This window comes from Typopeltis vanoorti, chromosome 17, assembly GCF_054136105.1.
Source record: "Typopeltis vanoorti isolate ZY-2024b chromosome 17, IOZ_Tvanoo_1.0, whole genome shotgun sequence".
Classification (NCBI taxonomy): Eukaryota; Metazoa; Arthropoda; class Arachnida; order Uropygi; family Thelyphonidae; genus Typopeltis; species Typopeltis vanoorti.
Genome location: NC_143565.1, coordinates 93,467,456 through 93,489,501, shown reverse-complemented (window position 1 = coordinate 93,489,501; position 22,046 = coordinate 93,467,456). Strand labels below are relative to the sequence as shown.

Sequence of the window (22,046 nt, the reverse complement as noted above, 5' to 3'; positions counted from 1 at the left end):
TGCCGCTTTTGATTTTGTTTTTTTTTCTCTGGACTCAAGACATGTGCTAAGTTTGAATGTGATCAGGTGCTGTGAACATAATATCCCTATTCTATGGATGGCAAGTGAGTTGTAGAAGACAAAGATGTAGCCTTCTACATAATTTTCTCATTAGATATTGCTTTTCTCTTTCAAACATTTAGGGTTTCATTAGGAAATGAATACAGAGGACGTTAATCATTTTTGTTAAATATATATACATTGGCGAACTAGTTTGTGTGATGAACTATAGGGGGCATGCGACTTTCAGGTTTTTGATTTTCGGATAATCTCAAATATTATTTTATTTTTCAATAATTAAATAAATATGTTATATAAAGTATATTATACAACAATGCTAGATAAGCAAATTATATAAATTTTTAAACTGTTTAACACCAATAAAAAAAAAATTGAAATTACTTTTCTTTTTAAATTAAAAAAAAAAAATCTTTCGTAACAAAACGTAATAAATCAATACAGTAAGAAGCCAGTAATTTTCCCGAATGCATCATGCCCTATCGTTCTTAACAAGTACAAAAAGCCAGTAGTAGGTGTTTAGCAGGAAACTTATAAAAACAGCTGATATCTTAAAACTTCAGGTGAAGGAAGGAGATTAATCCATAAATCCGGTGGTTACCAATTTGTCCAAGAAGAATTTGACGTCTGCAAGCTCCGAATCCCGAATCCCGAGAGCTTTAAGATGAGCCAAGTCACCCGTCTCCACAGCCGTAAAAACATTTCGTAAGTGCTCAAGGTCGTTACGTATCAAATGAAGAGCTTTACCAAAGTCATCTAAAGTCTCGCTCTCTGAAAGAAATAAGAATAAGGGTGAGATTAGATTTAATGGGAATGGATGAGAGAGAGAGAGAGAGAGAGAGAGAGATTTGAAACAACCATTATTATTATTATTATTATTATTATTATTATTATTATTATTATTAAACACAATTCATTAATAGACATAAACATTTACGACTATTCTATAGTGTTTATGACAACAGGATATATGCATATTTGGGCCATTTCAGTACGTTGTCAAAGGTATTAAAACACTCCAGAAATATCTCATATAATGTAACAGGATGGAGTTCTAGGATGATGTATATATAAGGAGACCAGTAAGCGTGTTTAGATTGAAATAAACTGGCAGAACAGAGTTTAGCGACTTCGAACACGACAAGAAGTGTTTATACAGTATATTCATTAACAGTTGCTGTTGGTGTTAAAACTGAAAACAAATCTCAGTATATTCTATTTTCATCGGATTGGAGAATCTTGATCTGGCAGTTACCGGCAAACGCTAAGAACAAGACTTTATTGTCTCAAACTGTAAAGTGTGTGGAGTTTTTTTTTTTTTTTTTCATGGTGTAGGATAAGTCCACTAGCTTTTATCGATACTAACATTAACGAAAAGATCTCTCTTCATATTATCAAGTGTCTAATCAGCTCAGAATCCTGATTAGACACTTGGGAAATAAAGTGCAATTTGTAAGGGAAGAATCATCACCAGTGCTTCTTCCCATTATCGCTGGCAGATGAGATTATGTTGCGGTATGTTGCCAAACACTCAAGAAAAATCTCATAGAATGCAACACATTCATGCAAATTATGCAGGCTGGAGTTCTAGAAAGTATACAGGGTGGTTCAAAATTCCACGTACAAACTTTTGAGGGGAGGTAGAGAAGATCAAAATCAACCATATTCACACATAGGAAAGCATGACCACGCCACCGGAAGGAATTAATATATATATCGAAAAATATCTTTAAAATCTGTTTAAGTCAGACGTATCGAATAAAAGTTAGACTTCAGTTTTTTTTAAAAAAATCGTTATCGAAGAAAAGGTCAGTTTATATCAATAATTAATATTTTAATGTAAAATTAAAAATGTTATCTGAATTATTCAGTAATAATAATGAATCAATGAAATAAAACATGTTGCAAAATATAACATTATTTTCACATTTTGTTTTTACTATTTTTTGGCTCCTATGAATCCAATTAGCTTTTTTTTTTTTAATGCGAATCGCGAAGTAAAAATTGGTTGCCTTGGTATATTTTTTGTTTTTCACCCCCCCCCCCCCCATACACACAGGCAAAATCTTCCTTGAGAACACATGCAATTTATTTACAGACAAAAATACTGTTGTTGGTGATGTACGGTAGATGGCGTTGATGGTAATAGTACTGTTGTTGTTGTTGTTGGAAAATTAAGTAGTAGGGAAGACGGCTAAATGTATGTAACGGAGTAGAGTGTGCTCCCGCGATAAGTTTATTCCGATCTTTTAACCAGACTAGACGAAAAAGTTCGTGAGAAAAAAGACCAAGTTTGCAGAAGAAAAAAATCATCATCAGGACAATGCAACTGCCCACAAAGGTGTTTTGGCAATGGGAAAATTAAGGGATTTGCACTATGAAATGTTGGAACATAAACTTATTTCCCAGATTTGGCTCCCTCTGTCTTCTATCTCTTCTCAAAACTACAACTCTTCACTTGGAGGCAGGGGCGCGCCAGTAGTGTCCAGCGCCTGTGTTCAAAACTTAAGTTGGCGCCCCTATCTCCCCCTCCAATAAAAAATCACTTTAAAAAAACATTTTTTTAAAAAGTATTTCTCCTGTTTGGCGCCTTTACTCTCCTGACGCCTGTATGCGTCGCACACATTGCACATATGGCCGGCGCGCCCCTGCTTGGAAGTGTTACGTCGTAATAATAATAGTAAGAATAATAATGATAATAAAATTCAATATTGGGCTATATTTCTGCATCGACACCGATAATTATACAAAGAAATTGCTGTGTTTATATTTAATAAAATAATAATGAGGCAGTTGAAAGCGTAACTATCACTAGTTGTACTTATGCTGTTGCTTAGTTTTTTGCTGCCATTTTTTGTTGCTTGTTGTGTTCAACTTGCCCTTTATTTCTCCATGCGCTGTTAGTTTAAAACCTATTTGAAAGAAGCAAAAAGAAATGTTCTTCTTCAAAACATACAAGCATCATACATAGATAATAAGAGACAGATTTTTCTCTTTACTAGATACTGCGGTAACGGCTTACTATGTTGTTTGTTTGTTTAAGAGGCTCCACATCGCAAGCGCCAAACGCGGTGCAGCGATTGGCGTATACGTAGTGCGTATTATATAGGATAGCTAGTTTAGTTCTGATGAATTTTGGCAAGTATATTTTGATATAATTAAAATACTTATTTTAATTGTATTATTATGCTATTGAAGATTAAAAAAATCTTAATTTCATATAAAGCATTTCATATAAAGTATTAAACATTAGTATCACATTAGTTTCGTACATAGTTCGTCTGCCTGGAATCACTGTGAAATGTCTGCTTTTATTATTATTTTTTTTTTTTATTCTTTAGACTGCGCTTTGGTTTTCAGATATTTTTATAAATAGATACTTAATGTTGCTTTTATTATTCATTTTAGTATACTTTAAAAATTACTGATATCATTTATTTATTGTAGCAGGTAATTTTTATCATATTTCACTATTCAAATTTCATTAACTGATTTTTGTGAGGCTGTATTTTGTATCAAAACCCAATCGAACGAACATTTAGGGCTAGGTTTTGATTTTCAATGTCAATATGAAAAGATATCTCGCTCCCACAGATTAATATCGATTAGGAGAAAAAAATATTGTAGTCGTAGTTAGATCTGTTGACAGTTTGGGATGTATTCAAGAATCATTACGTATCACAGCAAGATAGATAAAGGATATTAAAAAGGAGAGTGCGCGCGCAAAAATATATGATTAAAACACTTATTTTTACTTGTGGAACTTTTTTATAGTGGAGAACTTAAAGATAGAAACGTTTTGCCGCTCTTATCCCCCATAAGGTAAGGTAAGACCATAAAGTGAGGAAAATATAGTCCTGCTTTAGATGTATACTGCTTATTTGTTAGTTTTATAGCCCAAATAAAACAAATAAACCTTGATTTTTTTTTAATCAAAATTAACACCATTAATGGAGCTAATGGTGTTAGTTCCGATATTATTTAAGTATTTTAAGACTACTAATTAAATTTATTTTCTCTAAGTGATTTGAATAGCATTAAACCATACTCTACCAAAAGAGTCTTGTTATTCTGTTGTCGCATGGAAGAGAGAAATGACTCCTTGTAGACATCTCCCAATTATTTCTAAGTGTTAAGAGTTAAACCAGTTCTTAATTAGATGAAAGATGTTACGAAAAACTTTTGAGTACTTAACACTAATGAAAGTATTTTTTCTCCTCTCTCCTTTACTCGAAGAGAGAAAAACTTTTTCCTGATTATTGGCAAGCTTGAAACATTCTCATCGAAAACGAATTGTTTTTTTTCCTCCATTTTTTTAGTGTTCAAGGAAAAGCAATCTATTTCAGTAATGAATCCGTCGATGCCACTACTTGCTGCAGTTGGAATGCCTGCTGGTTAATATTTGCATTAACTGATTAAAGAATGTTTTGGTGACAAGAATGGCCTCCGATTTTTTTTTTTTTTTTTTTTTTTTTTTTTGAAATTTGATCCGATGTTTGCTTTGACTTGTAAAAAGACACTGTGGAAAACAAAATTTCTAAAATTTCGAATTGCTCACGTGATCTGAATTGTGTATTTTCTGGTACTGGAATTGGAAAATTCTTTAACTTGGGAAATGATATTTAGATAAAGAAAAATAAAGAATAAATAAATGCAACAGATAGACAAAAAAAAAAAAAATAGCAGTTACCTGATAAAGCCACAGCTACTTTCTGGACACCTCCTAGAGGAGCCAAAGCATCTCTTGCCTTGGTACCAAACAGTTTTTCCAGGAAGTTTGGACCATGATTAGCTAGCAAAGTTCGCAGGAAATTGGCGGTTTCTTCTACGGGTGGGCGTTTTGCTACAAAAAATATAACAGATTTAAGAGAGAGGGAGTGTTAACTATCTAGCAATGCATAATTTCATTTGTTTCTTAGCAATATAAAATAACGACTGAAAAAAAAATATTATACTTAACTCCTTAGTCATATGTACAGGAAAACGTCTTAACTGTACAGGGATTCATAAAAAAAAGTGAGTAAAGTGAGCACGTGCTTGCTTCATTCATAGAAGCGTTTCATATCTCTTCTGCGTGTCCACTATATATGAGGGTGGTCTGAAACGTTCTCGACCATAGATGGCAATACTATCGGCACGATTTTATTTCTAAATTGGTATATCTGTCATAAGCATCCATGCGAAATTGCAAGTCATTCTATCAGTAGTTTGTTCTATACAGCTGTCTGAACAAAAGTGTTGTCTGTATCCCTTGAAATGGATAAAATTGAGTATTGTGCAGTTATAAAATTCTTTGTAAAAGAATGTTTAACGACAAAAGAAATTCATTTGAAGTTCATAAAAGTTTATGGGCACTCTTCTCCTTCGTTTTCGACAATTAAGAAATGGGCTGCCGAGTTTAAATGTGGCCATACCAGCCTTGAAGATGATTCACGTGAAGGACGTCCAAAAAGTGTAAACACCAGAAATCATTGAACAAGTGCACGATATGGTGTTGGTCAAAAACGCACTCGCATGAAAATCTCTGAACTAACTTGGAGCGTTTTAACAAGAATAAAACTCATTTTGTGCTTTGATTTATTACTATGGATGAGACTTGGACTCACCATTAAACACCAGAATCCAAACAGCAGTCAAAACAGAGGACAGAAGCCGGTTGTTCAGGGCCAAAAAAGACAAAGTCGGTTCCTTCAGCAGGAAAGAGTCATGGCATCGGTGTTTTGGGATGCTAAAGGCATTTTGTTTATTAATTATCTTGAAAATGGTAAAACAATAACCAGTGAATATTATTCCGATCTTCTAACCAGATTAGACGAAAAAATTTCAGAAAAGACCCGGTTTGCATAAGAAAAATATCATCTTTCATCAGTACAATGCACCTGCCCCCAAAAGTGTTTTGACAATGGGAAAATTAAGGGATCTGCACTATGAATTGTTGGAACATCCACCCTATTCCCCAGATTTGGCTCCCTTTGACTTCTGTCTCTTCTGAAAACTAAAACTCTTCCTCGCTGGTCAGCGTTTTTCTTCGAATCAAGAGGTGATTGCAGCTGTAGAGGGGTATTTTGCAGATCTTACTGAGAACCATTACGGGGACGGGATGATGGTGCTGGAGCATCGCCGAAATAAATGTATTAGTCTTAAGGGAGATTATGTTGAAAAATAAAAATAATTTGGAAATTATAAATTCGTTTTTTCATTGTTCGGCCGAGAACTTTTCAGACCACTCTCGTATTTTGCGGCCTTTTGGCCGAGTGGATAGCGTCTCCACTCTAGAAAGGCGCTGTTTACTCGGACGGCTTGTAGAGTGGACGCTGTATCCAACTACAAGTGGATTCGACTCCTACCCTGAATGGATGTTTATGAAAACTTCTAGGTGATAGATACTTTTAATCGATCGGCATTTAAACCGCCATCATTCTTAATGGAGACCTCAACAAACATGGAGATATATACTCGTATATATATCCTCCCTGAAAATGTTCAAGTTTCAGGGAGAAAAACCCTGTTACCTCCGTATGAGATCGGCTAACTCACCTTCAATTGAAAAAGCTCATTATAAACATTTCTCCCTTCACTACACGAACCTAACTGGTCTTTTCCAATATCGAAGGGCGCAATGTCCCTTCGTTCTTTCAACCGTGATATAGGTGAAATGATTAATATACACATACCGGTCACTGAATTATAAACTTTTATACAATACGTAAACATCACTTTCGCAACGTATATGCAAAATACTTGGTCACTTGCGTCACCACGCGTTCTAGGCGACTATTGAAGAATACTGTTGGTCAGTATTCTACAAAGGATCTTTCGTAGTTTCTTAAAGGGCTTATTGTGGGGGCCAGTCTGGCTGGAGCCACGATTTTCAAAACAGCAGAGTTGACTAATTTTTTAAAAGCGAAATATCCCGAATGTTTAATCAGTGGAAAAATAACTCACATTGCTTGTAAAAGAAGCGTGATTGTGGTCCTAAGACAGTCTGTTAGGAACGAGATCGCCGTTGTCTGAGAAGCTTGTACGGATGTATGAATGAATGCTGTTTCAGACCCGTATCTCACCCAGCTATGCGCAGTGAATTGAAGAGGATCGGTACTGGCAATCGCATGTCTTTACGAAAACCGCTGTATTAAATGAAAGTTTCTAATTCAGTGGTCGGTAGGCGTACAAACTCAGCAACATAGTAAGAAGACCTGTAATTCTATTCTAGCTGGTTTAATCGTTCCCTTCTCAAATGTTTACGCGATATCAGTAGTTCAACTAAGCTTTCAAATAATGCAGTCAAAGTTTAGATTGTAATCATTCAAAAAAAGAAAAATCAAAAAAGAAACATGGAAGACTGAATAATAATAATAATAATAATAATAATAATAATAATAATAATAATAATAAGTAATAATAACAATAATAAATCACTGTCAGAACTCTACCACTCTTGATGGAAATTGTCACTCACAGACACACATGTTTCATATTTAAATAGACATCGTAAATATATTCCTAAAACAGTGTGCTCTACACACTTAACATGATTATCTATATTCCTATTTTTTTTTTTTTTATGATTACTGAACGTTCTCCAGTAGATAGAGAACATTCCACGAATGTAGAACAAAATAGATGAGCTCAGATCGAGGCTTACGTAATGCATTGCATTATGAGAAAAATCTATATGACATAAGACTGGCCAGCTTTCCTTGGAACGGATGAATGATTGCTATCGAGGTATGTTGCTGCCACATAGGTGCAATAGCTGAATAAGAAATGCTTTCTTTCTTTATTTTTTTTTTAGAATAGATACTGTTAAAAGTTCCCAAAGTTTTGAAAGAAAAAATGCATGTGAAAGTGAGTAATGGACATCTTGAAAAAAAAATACAGTATAAAGAACATCTTTTAAAAAGGCTGTGGGGCGCCATCTATAGTGCTTTTATTAAGATAAAGTAACAAATAATTGAATATGATAATTAATCAAATAATTTAATTCGAAAGTGGCAAGTTTCTATTATCGTTTCACATAAGATTGAATTCATTATTGGAATTTTAAAGTACGAAAACATCTGAATTAAATTTTCCGGTGTTACAATTTAGCGTCAGTTTTTGAATCACTGCTGAAAGATTAACTGAATAATGGCAAAAGTGAAATAGTCCAATGATATGTTTGATATAATGAAACTAAAATTCATTATATACAGGGTGTTCGGGATAAATTTGACAGTTTCGTAAGGAAAAAGAAAATCTTCTTTGTATCTATTAAATTTAATGAATTGACAAAAAAACATTACAGGCAGAGTTAATTACAATACTATCAACAAGATTTACTCAAAATAACCACCATTAGCATCGATCACAGCTTCAATTCTGCTTCGGAACCTCGAACAAGCTGATGCTACAGTCTCCCTGGGAAGGGCCGCAAAAACTGTTTTAATTTTAATTTTATCCATTAACTGGGCTTTTGTATTACTGGAAGTGCGATTGGTGTCTTTTTCAACTGCGCCCCATACAAAATAATCCATGGGGTTAAGGTCTGGGGAGTTTGGAGGCCAAACATTTGGACTGGTGAAGTCGTAGAAATTTTCAGACAACCATTTTTGACTTTTCCCAGAGGTGTGGCAAGGGGCCGAATCCTGCTGCCATACATACGGCCTACCATTGGCTACCCTTGTTATCCAGGGCTTGACTACAGTTAGCAACTCCACGAACAAAGCCCGAATTCCAATGCCAGGGTTCTTCAACACCTGTTCCTGCAGATTTGCGAGAAATTCTGCTGTACGAACGCAATCAGATCGTCTGCTAGGGATCTTTCTTCTTGCTACATCCTCGTAGTCACCATTGCAAGTCTCTAGTTCATGCCTGATTGTTTTTACTGTATTCAGGGAGCATTGGGCAGCAGTCGTAATATCCTTATTTTGATGGCGGGCACGAATCATCATGATACAAGTTATTCTCTTCCATGATTCAGGTGGGTTCCAGCTATCCATCCTTTCTGACATCTTGTATATGAATGAAGAAGGGTCCAAACTTTTAAATGAAGAGAAGTGTGTGTTAATACATGTAACTTACGGAAAAATATAATTAATTATAAATATGTCAAATTTATCCCGAACACCCTGTATATATCGATGAATATATCAATATTCATCTTTTAACCTAGTATAAAACAATAACGAATCGATTGTTAATTATATCAAGTTGAAAATTTTTTAATTTCTGAGAACAAAGTGTGCTATAGAATCGAGAGTTGTTTGTTTGTTGTAGACAACATACTCACCTGCAGTACAGAGACGGGGATCTTCGTCATAACCATCTTTACAGTCTTCAGCACCATCACAGAGGTACTGGATGGAGATACATGTGGTAGAATCTCCAGGACAACGGAATGGTTGCGTTGGGTGGCATCTGTCAGCATCCACTAGAGTAAAAAAAAAAAAAAAAAATCAGTGAGAATGTTAATAGGCATCTAATCAGTTTAAGAAGTTTGAACTGAAGGAAAAAAAAATCAGCTAACGCCTATTTGTTCCCATATAGGGAGCAGGCGGGGCCATTTACCCTATCTAACTTGAAGGAAGAAATGATAAAGAGAAGTCGGAATTCCTTTTTAAGAAGGTATATGAATTTAGAATGTGCTAAATCGACTTGAAACAAGCACTCAACACTACTGTATACAAGCCAAATAGTATTATTTAGCTTTTCAACTGAAAGTAAGTTACCAGACTCATACGTAGGTGGAGGATTTGGATTTTCCCTCCCGGAAATGGTTTTTCGAGGAAAATCGGTCAGAAGAACACATGTAATTTATTTAGGAAGTACATTACGACCAATAGTATTATATTGGTGTTATAAGATAGTGCCCTATCAACCCGCATGGGCCTCACGGCTGTTGTGTCATCATATTATAAATAAATAACCGCATATCCTCTTTCTCAATAAACATCTTTAACCTCTGATAAACATCTGATAACCTAATAATAAGTAGCACGTTTATCTGATGATCGTCCGTGAATATATTATTTAAATTTATATTTTCATGGTAATCGTGTATTCAGTGGAGTCCAAAGATTCATCGCCAGGAGGTCCATTTTTATCTCAATATCTCTCATTCGTCTCTTTCAAATCTTTCACCGTCAGTGTCCGTGCATCACTTCCTCAGCCAATATATGGCTCTCATTTCATCAACCGATATGTCTCCATTACTCTTTCTCGCCTATTTTGAAACCACAGCAGTCCACACTTCCTTTAATCTACCATCGTTCAACATTCTCTACTCCCAATATCATCTTAGTTATGAACTTTTTGCGCTCATTCTATTATTTCAATATCTCCCTAAAACTCAGGCTACCAGACCTGCATACAACGATGCAGATATAATTGGATCAAGACCTTGTAAAGAACAAAACACAAAAATCCTTAATCCACTACCTATCTTTTATTAGATCAAAACCAAAACGTCAACCTCCTATTCAATATCACACATATTATATAGGATATGATTGTATTACACATAAATAAAATATATTTACCTTAAATAAGTAATTTTTATTTATTTTTATATAAAACTATTGCAGAATCATTTCATTATGATTATGGACATTATAATTAATATAGAATGAGACATTTAATTAATACACTGTTAAACATATATATGTATTTTTATTCTATTAAATCAACATTTGTATAGCTTTATATCAAAGGCCGATTAGTCCTATGGAAATGACGTTTGCATCCATAGTGCTAGGCTTCCCGAAGAAAGACTGTTCGACAACTAGAGGAACTTTTTCTTAGCTTTTCTTTTTTCGATCGGCTCCCGAGTTAGTCGATCTGTGGGATTGGTAAGCACGTTTTTTGTCCCCAAAACTCGGTTTCTCATGAACTCAAGAAAATTGACCTCAGGACTCACGCTCTTCAATGTATAATATATAAAGAGTTAGGGTTGAGACCACGAGATGGCGGCAGTTGTCTGCCGTACTCTCCTCCCCAAGTGCTAATTAAAGGAATGAATAGTCTTGTGTCAGCTATTCTGGGATTTGCTAAGGGGTGGTGGCTAGCTGCTAACTAGTCTTCGAAAATTAATTAAGGCTAAATTGGCTTTGCCCACACTCTTTGGGGAATAAAAGGCGTTAACGGAATCGGATTTACTAGATTTAGATCGATATGGATTAATGATTCTTGTACTTTTCAAGCCAGGTTTCAAGACGTATGCAAATTAGACAATGTGTATGTTTGTTGCGAGCGTATGCGTGTGTGTGTGTGTAGGAGGAGGGCTATCACGAGGAGAAGGCACAGACTCCTGAAGTATCCTGGCTCATTTCCTTGAACTGATATCCACATGTTAGTGTGGAAGTAGCTCTTGCAGTATGGTTAATATCATGCCTTTTATTTTTAAGCTTTAGCCAGAGGAAACTCCATCACCTAGTAACTGGAGTCCCTCATCTAGTAACTCCATCAACGGCCTTTCCTGCTTTTGACAGGCATTCTATAACTCGATAAAACTTATGAAGATCTTTTAGGACAAAGTATTGAGATTTTGTTGCATTCTTCTGGTTTTTGGTGTTTTCATAAGTGCTTCAGCGTTTCTTTATTTTTCAAGTATCATAACTTTATGCATGGAGAAAGTTTATCAGTCCTACTTTCTGTCACGGAGCTTACGACATTTGCATGTTGTAATTAGGTGTTTGTTATCGCATGATGTGCAGATTTCTGATTTCGCGAACTGCTTGTTGTAATCACCCGGTACTCTATCTACACTTACCTTATATCGAATTTTGCGAAGCTTCTGTGAACAGGGAGGTGTAAGAAGAGATAGTCATTTATTTCTTGGCCTAATAAATCATATTTTCAGTCTTTGGTTATACCGTTTATTTTCTATAAACCAAATGGAGTTTATTAACCCCAAATAAAATTTTTTTAGTTACTGTCTTTCTTAGCGAGTATTTTATCTTAAATATAAACGATACCACATAAAGAGCATTTCTATAAAGAATAAAGCAGCGGTAATATCTGAGAATTGTGAATTTATTTTATTTTATTTTATTTTTTCCAAAATGCACTTCGATCAGTTGCTAAAAACTTGAGCTACATCATCGTAACAAAATCAGAAGAACGACACTGCTTGGTTTAGAAAGATCTGAATTCGAATAGAAAAACAAGCAGTTGCTAAAAACTTTATTCGAACTAGAAGAAAAAAAATCTAGCAAAAAGTTAAACTGACACAATTTTTAAATAATATTTCACTATGACCAAAAGATGGCGCCATAGTGAAACATTACTGTATGTTTCACTTCAAGCTACTTAAAATTCATAGGAAATATGCATGAGTAGTTCTTTTTGTGCTCGTAAATCTTGGAATAACGGAAGTACAGTTAAGCGTCGCACCGTTCTTTACATGAAAATATACCACCCCTTTCCCCTTCCTAACAAATCGTTCTTAAATAATGAACTCATACGTATTTGATTTCCATGAAACTGAACTCATTTGCATTACAATTTTTCGATAACTACGGGCAATGGGAGATTTGTGAGCGTCTCCAAATTTCACATAAATCACGTAAATAGCCATTTCAAGCAATTGTGAAACGTTTTTGTTTAAATAGATGTAATTACTATATGAATGAATTTTAATAAGTACAAAACTATATTTTTATCAATATTTAAGCTCTCAAATTTTATTGAACCTCAAATTTGCAAGTTAAATCCACTGCCACTCCCTTATTGAGTGAACAGTATTGTATAGTGTAAAATGGTGGGCGGTAGATGGCGTTGATGGAGATGATTCGTAGTAGTGGTTCGGTGTAGTGGTTGAGACAGTTGTAGGTGTCCTCCCGCGATGAGTCTTCGGACTCCTTGGAGGTGTCAGGAATAATAATAATAATAATAATAATAATAATAATAATAATAATAATAATAATAATAATAATAATAATAATAATAATAAACTGCTATGACGTAGTTTAGGCTACGTGCTCTCTTCTGACGCTGTTAAACTGGGATTTTCCAGACAATCGTATTACCTTTAAGCCTAAACTATAGAGAGTACTTAGTGAGCAATATTTTCTGAGAGCAATATTTTGGGAAAGACTGAAGGAACTAAAGTCGTTTGCCAGCACATCAGCGAAATGAGAACCTTGAAGTGTACCGCTTCGAGAGAGAGAGAGAGAGAAAGAAAAGTAGCATTGTTTACACAAAAGTTCGTCTCAAATGGCACATGCGTTTGCTTCTTTCTGTTTTTATGAAAGAATCTCACACTAAACACAGTTTTCAATTTTATTATTGCTTAGGTTTTCTTTGCATGGTATTTTGGTATTATTTGCTATGACGTAGTTCATATGACGTAAGTCCATTGCTTTGATTTTTAATTCTTTTTTTTTTCCATCATCATCATTTTCGTAAAGTAAAAAAACTTTTTCTTTAAAAAGTTATTTTTTATTAAATAAAAAAAAAATTACTTTGTCCCGTCTGCCCGTTGGCAAAATCGCCAAGGTCGAGTGGAAAAACGTATTTGTCGACTCGTGGAGAATGGCATTAACTTCACAAAATACTCAAATTCATATTTCTACTAAGGTGTATTTGTAACTAAACCCAAAATAAGTTCAAAGATGGTTTTGTGTTGTGGTATGGAAAATGGGCATCCAGGAGAAAAACCAGTTCATACCTACAGATGAGCCCGATCGATTGACTCGATTCTAACGGTGCTGTCTTATAGTGTTTTTATTCTTTTTAATGTCCTTTTTTTATTTTTAGTTCGTTTAAATTCATAGTTTGCGCAATTCATCTTTTTAATATTGAATTTTTTGTTATTCGTTCAAGTCTTCAACACTTATCAAGTCTTTTACCATCTTTACCTTCAAAAAATTATTCACACAGGTATTTCAAATTAATATCCTTTAATTTAAAATTTCATTTCATTTAATCTTTTTTAGACTAGTTGTTATAAAAGAGACTGCTCCATGGCCAAAACAGTTTAGCTTTGGTTATCTAACTGGAATAGTGTGTAGTTAGTTACCAGTTACCACGGGGGAGGGGGACAGGAATTAAAGTCGTTAAAGACGACTTTATGCAATACAAACTTGGTGAGTTATGGGTGATTCTTTTTTTTTTTTTTTTTTAAATATGCTTCTGGACCATTTCGAATTGTAAACCATGAGATTTATATTACTATTTAATAAATTTTAAATATTAATTTTGTTTTTTAGATAATTTCCAAGGAAGTGATACGGTTTTCTGATATTAACAGTGGAATATTCAACTGTTGTAGTTGCCAAAATTGCTAATTTTTTTGTTAATAATTACAATTTATTTTTTATTTGATAATGCTGGGTTTTATATAAACCTAGGTGATTACCTAATGTAATTGCTGGTAAACAGCTATTTACTGTCCAGCTTCAAACTTATCTAACCAACTTTTAATCCCCTTTCATCCCATCTGCATCCGTTTCATCGACTTCGGAATGTTTTCTTCCAAAGACTACAACTTCCAGCTTCGCAAGAAAAACATGAACAGTGTTTTTTCTCTTTAACAACTTGGAGGCATAGATATAATGCTAGCTTAATTATCGAACTAAAAAAACTGTGAAAGTAATAAGCATTTAATAGAATAAAACATCATTAAAAAGAGATGCAAACGGATTAGATGGCTGTTTGCTTAGCAATAAGGCCGCTAAGTCTATGAAGTATCTGTTAAGTACATCTAGTATAGGGACGGTTTGTCTGTTTTAAAGTAGACAATTAGACTTCGAGATGAATTCCCCTCAGCTGATTCTTAGAAATATTTATATATTTCTAGCGTCTTAGATTTATTTTCCTATTTTTATTTTAATTCTTTTTTTTAAAAAAAAATTAATCTTGCCTTAGTTTTCTTCCGCTGGGGGAAAGGGGGGGGGGTGCAGTGAGATAATGAAAAACATCCTAAATTCCTGATCATAATAACGGTATTTGGTAATAAACTAAACAACCATCAGTAGGTGTGCCCCGGATGTAAGCTTGCAGTAATGGAGTCACTGAGTCACGTGATTCTTCACGAATCAGATCACGCAGCTCTTAATAATATTCACTTTATAACTTCATTTAAATATTTCACATACTGTGGCTGACTGTTGCATAAAAATCATGACCTACTTGGACTGTTCTAAGCTTGAATTAATATTCAGTTTAAAAATTAAAAAAAAAAAAATCAACGAAATGTTTCGACAATATCGTGATAAACGATGGTTTTCATGGGCATTGTTTTGCCGTTTGAAAATTTACAATCCTTGCTCGCGTTTATTATTCATGAATTTTCGATGCATTTTTCTGTATTTTTAAACCATATTTATGGTGGCTTGCGCAGCCAGAAAGAATTATATTTGGCTGGCTATTGCAACGCGACCTTTACAGAGAACCTTATAGAGACACGACGTCAAGAGAGTCTCGCATTTTCCAGACTCCCCAAAGAGGATGGAGGAGTCGGGAAACTGTGATATGCTGTAACAGCAAAATGAAAAGCTTTTTGTAGAAATTGAATTTTTCATAATAGAGATGCACCATCTTAATATAATCTACAAATCTTAAAAAATATTAAAAAGAAATTACACAAGAATTACAGGTACAAAATAAATTTACTGGTCATTTTAAAGGGGAATGATATTATTCATTGTGTGCATTTTCAGGCAGCCCTGGTCTAAATTTTTTTGTGACATCAAAAGACAATTTAGGGTAAGAAGACTGAAACAATGATCTTTCAAAAAGCTTTGAAAAGTCGTTGTTTTGCCTGTGATCAAAATGTGAAAACTATTTTCCACTACGCATCATAAAAGCTTGTTCACTCCCGGACCAATAGGTAGAGAAATGATGGATTGTAAGTTCTGTATAACATTGTGTTATTCTACATGCGATTGTTAATAAATACTTACGATAATTGATGACTTATTCCCAAGGGAGTAAGTAGACCTCTTTTACTTCTTACTTACTTTTGGAAATCGATAGGCAGACGCTCTTCACCCTCTATCTTCACCGATAGTTGAGTTCATGGCTTCTGTAGATTTCAAAGACTTCGGGCTGAGAATACGACAAATAAGTGCAACGTCTCGTGTTCCTAAACCTTAGCGGGTATTATTGTTTGAAAGAGAAATGTCTGAAGAGTAGATTTTTCTGAAAAATTGTTCTAGTAACTGGGTTTTGCGGCAGCTTTTCAGAGTCGAGTGGTTAAAAACTCCACTAACCGGAAGACAAAAAAAAAAAAAAAAAAAAAAAAAAAAAAAAAAAAAAAAACGATTTCAACGTCAATTATTGAAAACAAAAAAACTTGGAAAACGCTCCTCTTTTTTGGCGACTAGTATTGAACCTGTGAGAGGCTTTCTTCTGATCGTCTAGAACTGGGCTGTCCAAAGCACTGGATGCGGCCCGCGGTGCGATTTTGTGAAGCTCGCCTGTGGGTTTTGATTTTCAAGAGCAAAAAAATAAAATAGCAACTCGAATCGAATGCGTATTTGATGTTTTAATTCTTTCACTAATCGATAATCTCCATATGAGTAATTTTATTTGGTGTTTTTACATCACGAACATACCCACGTGTTTTTCAAATAGAAGATGTGTCAAAGAAGCGTTCTTACACTGTTTGGTTGCAACGCGCGTGCTCCAGGTATTCACGGGGAACGTGAGCGCGCGATTAGTGTTCAATTAGTGTTGTTCGTTTGTTCAGATATCGAGGTTGTGTCGCTGCTGCTCACTGAATTACTAGATACGCAATGGATGCGGCCCTCGGATTACCTAAGCTTGGACAGCCCTGGTCTAGAACGTTCCACACACACACACACACACACACACACACACGTGTGTGTGTGTGTGTGTAAAGCGAATTATATCGCTTTACCTTTTATAAGCTATATAAAACAATAAACAAATAATCGATAATCTCGATTATTTATTTATCGATTAGTTCGTTTTCTTTTTCTTTGTTTTCTTTATTCTTCATATGTTTGTTTGTTTGTTTGTTTGAGATGGATGTGTCATTATAAGTACGTTTCGATCTGTCTGTAGCACATTTTCTTTACACTACTTCTAAACTTCTATATTCAGAAACTTCTTTTTCTAAAATATTATAAACATTAAAAAAATGTCACTTGTTTCTCGTCTCTGATAAGCCATTGTTTTTCTTTTGAATTATATTAAAACTGTTTGTTCGATTGTATTTCTGAAAGCTTTTAAAATAAAATCTCATCTGTTATCATCTTGATATGCACAGTTTAAATTACTAACAACTTCACGATTACGTTCTACAATAATCGATTAGTGTTTATGCATTATGTATGGTTCGTTGATCTCTTTGGACAGCGTACAATTCTGGTTATTCCTAACAAGGAATCCATCTTGAAATACAGGGATCTGAATTCCATCATGTAAGGGAGAAAGCCGCTATAGAAAATGAATTCATCTCACACAAAGACGAACTGGAAATCAGATTTTCTCCTACAAACAAACGAAAAAATGGACAAACACAAAAGGGGGCTAATAAAAATCGAAATAAAATTCCTTAGCTCATTCAGTGCTAATGAACTATGGGTTTGCAACATTACATCAATTATATATTTATAAAACTCTACAAAAACCGTACTTTAGTATAGTTTTTGTGCACATAAAATTTTTAACAGGATTCCACCGAGTTATTAACACCGCAAACAAAACTTCCCATTGCGTTTTCTAACGTTGAATCATTTGTAAGGCAACTTTGAGTCGCTAATGGTCTTCGCAGTCATTTAGCATTCAAGGAGACGGAGGTGTGTGTGTGTGCCTGACTTAATTCCTTTCCTTTTCCTCGGGGGGGGGATAAAGAGGGAGGAAATCTTAATGGCTGCTGTGAAGTAAATACTTTTGTGTCATTTGTCTTGCTTAATCTTTGCTTGTGACCAGATGTTGTGACTTAAATGTTAATGAGCAAGGGTTTTCCCCGGTCGCCCTTACTAAGAAGTTCCTATAGATTTGTGGACATGGTTATACATATTATGTTTCGAGCCACGCTCCTTAAGAAGATCAAGATCTTGAGCCTGGAAGGAATTCTAATAGACTTTTAATGTAAATTGTGAAAAACTGGAATATTGCCCTTTTAATTTTATTTCTTTTCTTTTCTTTTTCTTTTTTCAGAAAACAAAATGGTAATAATTCCGATATAATACAAGACTATGGTTATTATTCTGAGGGTTACACAATGTAAGTGAAATAATAATAATAATAATAATAATAATAATAATAATAATAATAATAATAATAATAATAATAAATATAGAATATAGAATAGAAATAATAGAATAATAATAAAAAAATAGAATAATATACCGAATTGAGCAAACGGTCGATTATTATAGAACTGCTCTATGTATGGAACGAGACACACTTTTATCCAATAATGTGTTTTTAATTTATTTATTCGGTAGCAGAAAGTTTTACACATTACTGAATGGACATTTGATTAGAGGTACCGCAATCAATTCAGAATTACACTTGGAGACATTGCAAAATAATAATAATAATAATAATAATAATAATAATAATAATAATAATAATAATAATAATAATAATAACGCATCCGTAGATTTCGTCCCAACAGAAACGAAAAAGGTCCTCTTTCATAAACGATCTCAAGCTAGTTTAGCGATCTGCTCCGTCCCTCTCATAAGATGGATGCATTCCGAGTAGCGGAAACAAGCTGTTCGTATAGAGCTCTGATCGGAGTAAAAAACTCTCACTCAGCGATGCAAAAGTGTCTAGAGAGCAATGGAAGCTACAGAGAAGGATCTGTGGTTTTTCCCTTAGACGCCATTGTTAAAAATTTTTTTTTCTAAAAAAAAATGTATTTATATTAAAGGAGACGAACGCAAAAGCACCCCTTCATGAAGATTATTTTTTGCCAGATTGTAATCAGGGATGAAGTAAAATCCCAGTTTCCGAAAAGAATGATAACCTTCCCACCTCAGTGTGGAACCAGCTAACTCCGTTTCATCTGGAAAAGTTCTTATAGAAAATCTTTTCTTTATGTCTCTAGCTCAGCTGGTAACGACTCACATTTTCCCAACCAAAGATCGTCGTTACCACCTGAGCTAAAGGATGCTTGGGTGTTAATGTATCTTTCAGAATCATGCGACTTTGTTACAATATTATCAAACATCCTAAATTAATGGTAAATACTATTGCAGCCATTTAAACAGCAAGCGAAATAGGCAATAACCCAAGTTCAACTAGTAAAGAGAACAGAGAAATTGCATTCTACTGAACCTGAAGTTGGATATCAATAATATTTCCCAATACCGGAGTAGGTATTGGGAAACAAACAGCAATTCCCATCATTGACGACCCTTTTCATTTTCAGAGAACTTTACGGTTGGTTCTTGAAATTGATTGTGTGTGCTTCCCTCAACCTACCGGTTGGTGGGTTAGTAATGCTACTTTACTAGGGAATTATTATAGATCAAGGTGGTTTCCCGTTGCCTTCCTTGTCCAGTACTATCCTATGTCTGTTCGTAGGATCGGTTTGTTTGTTGTAAGGGTCGAAAAACCCGAGTTTCTGGAAGGAAAAAACCCTCAAAGACTGGCTAACTCACCTTTGATCGAAAATCCTTGATTAAGGTTTTTGGCCTCATAGACATCGGAGATTGATTAGTTTAGTAAAAAAAAAAAAAAAATGTTTTTCTTTTTGTTGTTGTTGTCAGTTGAAAATATATAATAAAATGGACTTTAATGAAAAGGTCATTATAATCAAACTATTTCAATGTTGTATCTTGTAAGACGATGGCATATATTTGTTTCACTCATATTGACAACAATTTTATTTCAGATGCGTGCAAAAAGTGCGGTTTCGAGTGGAATATTTTGTTTTCTGTGTGCTTCATATTATTAAAGATTTAAAATAACTTTCCTTATAATTTTTTAAATCTTTTTTTTTTTAGATTTATGATGTACTCTTAATATTTGTTATCGCGGTAGATAATTGTATACATGTTCGTAGATGAGTTCAAATGTTCCTTAGAGATGACGTCTTCTAGGAATATTCCACTTTCGCCTCGCAAACAGAAAACACGTATGGTAATAATGATCTGAAAGTGTCATAAAAAACATACATTTCGTGACTTGGTCTGCCCACGCGAACACGTCATGGCTTTAGCATATGCATTTGTGTGAGTCCATGGTTTTTGAGACTTGAGAAGAGCAACACACAATTTATTGATATAATAAAGGCATTCTTCAACGTCTACTAAATCCAGCCATTCGCTACTGTATATTCCTAGCCTGATAACTTAGTAATCAGTTCAGTGAACAACACTGAACACTGTTGCATAGCAACGACATTTGTTAGCAAAACAGTTGTATGCTTTCCTTTGCAAGCCAACTTGTCGTCGAATTTGTATAACTTTCACATAGTAATCCTAAACAAGAAATGTTTAAAACCCATTAACACATTAGTAGCTTAAAGATGAAGCAGAGAATGAATTTATTGAGAAAATAAACATTATCGAATTTAGACCGCCGAAACTCGACAATTTTTGAATAAACATCACAATGAACAATTTTTATCAAAATAAATTCATTCCGAAGGACACACTTGTTATGTACCATTATAAGATCATTGTAAACACGCTTTAAACAAATATTTAGATACCGAAAGCTAAGTTATGATTACTTATAACCTATCAGAATTGGATTATTACAAATCGCTCAATTTAGTGCTATTCAGTTGTGTCAAGAACTCCTTAGAAAGGTAAAGAAAATTTCTTTATGTTCGGCATTCTTATTTGCAGTCCAGAAAAGGAAGGGGGAAAATAAAGTGAGATGGTTTGTTCAATTCGATCTTAGCAATGGCTTCCTGTAGCTTCTGTGAAAAAAAAAAAAAAAAAAAAAATTCTGTGAAAAAAATTACAATTCTAATTAGGTAATAAATTAAGAACGAAAATGCAATATTCATGTCATTATCATAGAACCATTATTGTGTTCCTTGTGAATTGCAACGTGCGTTTGTTTTTGTTTTTCAGGAAGTTAAAAGTAATTTATCCATACCCTATAATACAAACATCTCATTAGCAACAAAATTTTGTTTTGTTTCTGTCTTGTTTGTTCAGTAATCACAGATATCCACGGTGCATATTTTTAAATCTTAATATAATGATTTGAATTTTGCTTATAAATATGAAGCACAAATTTCTTTTAAAAAATTTCTTAAAATTTCTTTTAAAATATTTTTTAAAAAAGATTTTAATGTAAATGACGCAGATAATGAAAAATTATTCGAATTTTAGCTGCTTGTGGATATTTGAAAATATAGTCTATTTCTGTTCACGTGATTTTTTTTAACTTAAGTTTTTGTGAATCTGCCAGCAGAAATTAACATCCTCCTCCTTTTTATTTTATTATTTTCCCCAACATTATTCTTTTATTTATGGCGAATTAATTCAGTCCACGTTCTGCTTAGCCAAAAAGCAGTTATCTAAACAAAATAACTTTGTGCTTTAATCACAAAATTTAGTTCCATATTACCTGAAAGGATTAGAGCGTGCCTGACAATTGGTAAAGTTAGCGTGACTGCAAAGAACCTATAGCAGCAGTGCTTCTTGATAATATTTGTGGCTGCAAGATGGCTTTGAGTAAAGTTGTTTATCATTTCCTTTTTCAGATTTTAATGAACTTTACAATGGTCATGTAAATGCCATTTATTTATTCTTAGATGAATATAGTTTTTATGTTTGTAGAAACGCATATTATTTTCTTGTTCCAGAAGATTTTGCTTTTCTACCTCCAACAACAACAACAAGGTTAATTTTAAACTCCATAGCTTTATAATAAACAACAGACAGGAAAGAAATACAATTCTTTTGATAACGCTATTGTTGACTGCCACCTAGCGAACAAAATGAACCACTAGCAATATTGAAAACTAATGAAAATTAACCGCTACCTGATGGACAAAATGCGCAACTAGTAATATTGAAAACTATTCATATAATGTACATATAATGGTGTGTATATACAGGGGC

The 22,046-nt window shown here is 34.0% G+C and overlaps 1 protein-coding gene across 1 annotated transcript in view; it reads right to left on the bottom strand.

The window, feature by feature from the left end:
* Positions 1 to 483: 483 nt before the first annotated feature.
* LOC150097646 (IDLSRF-like peptide) overlaps positions 484 to 22,046 on the bottom strand; it is a 109,702-nt gene continuing 88,139 nt past the window's right edge. The window contains exons 2-4 of the mRNA XM_090407423.1: positions 9,329 to 9,469; positions 4,748 to 4,900; positions 484 to 828 (exon numbers count right to left, since the gene is read on the bottom strand). Coding sequence (XP_090263549.1) covers positions 635 to 828; positions 4,748 to 4,900; positions 9,329 to 9,469 — 488 coding nt within the window. The 3' untranslated portion in view covers positions 484 to 634. The remainder of the gene's footprint in view (positions 829 to 4,747; positions 4,901 to 9,328; positions 9,470 to 22,046) is intronic.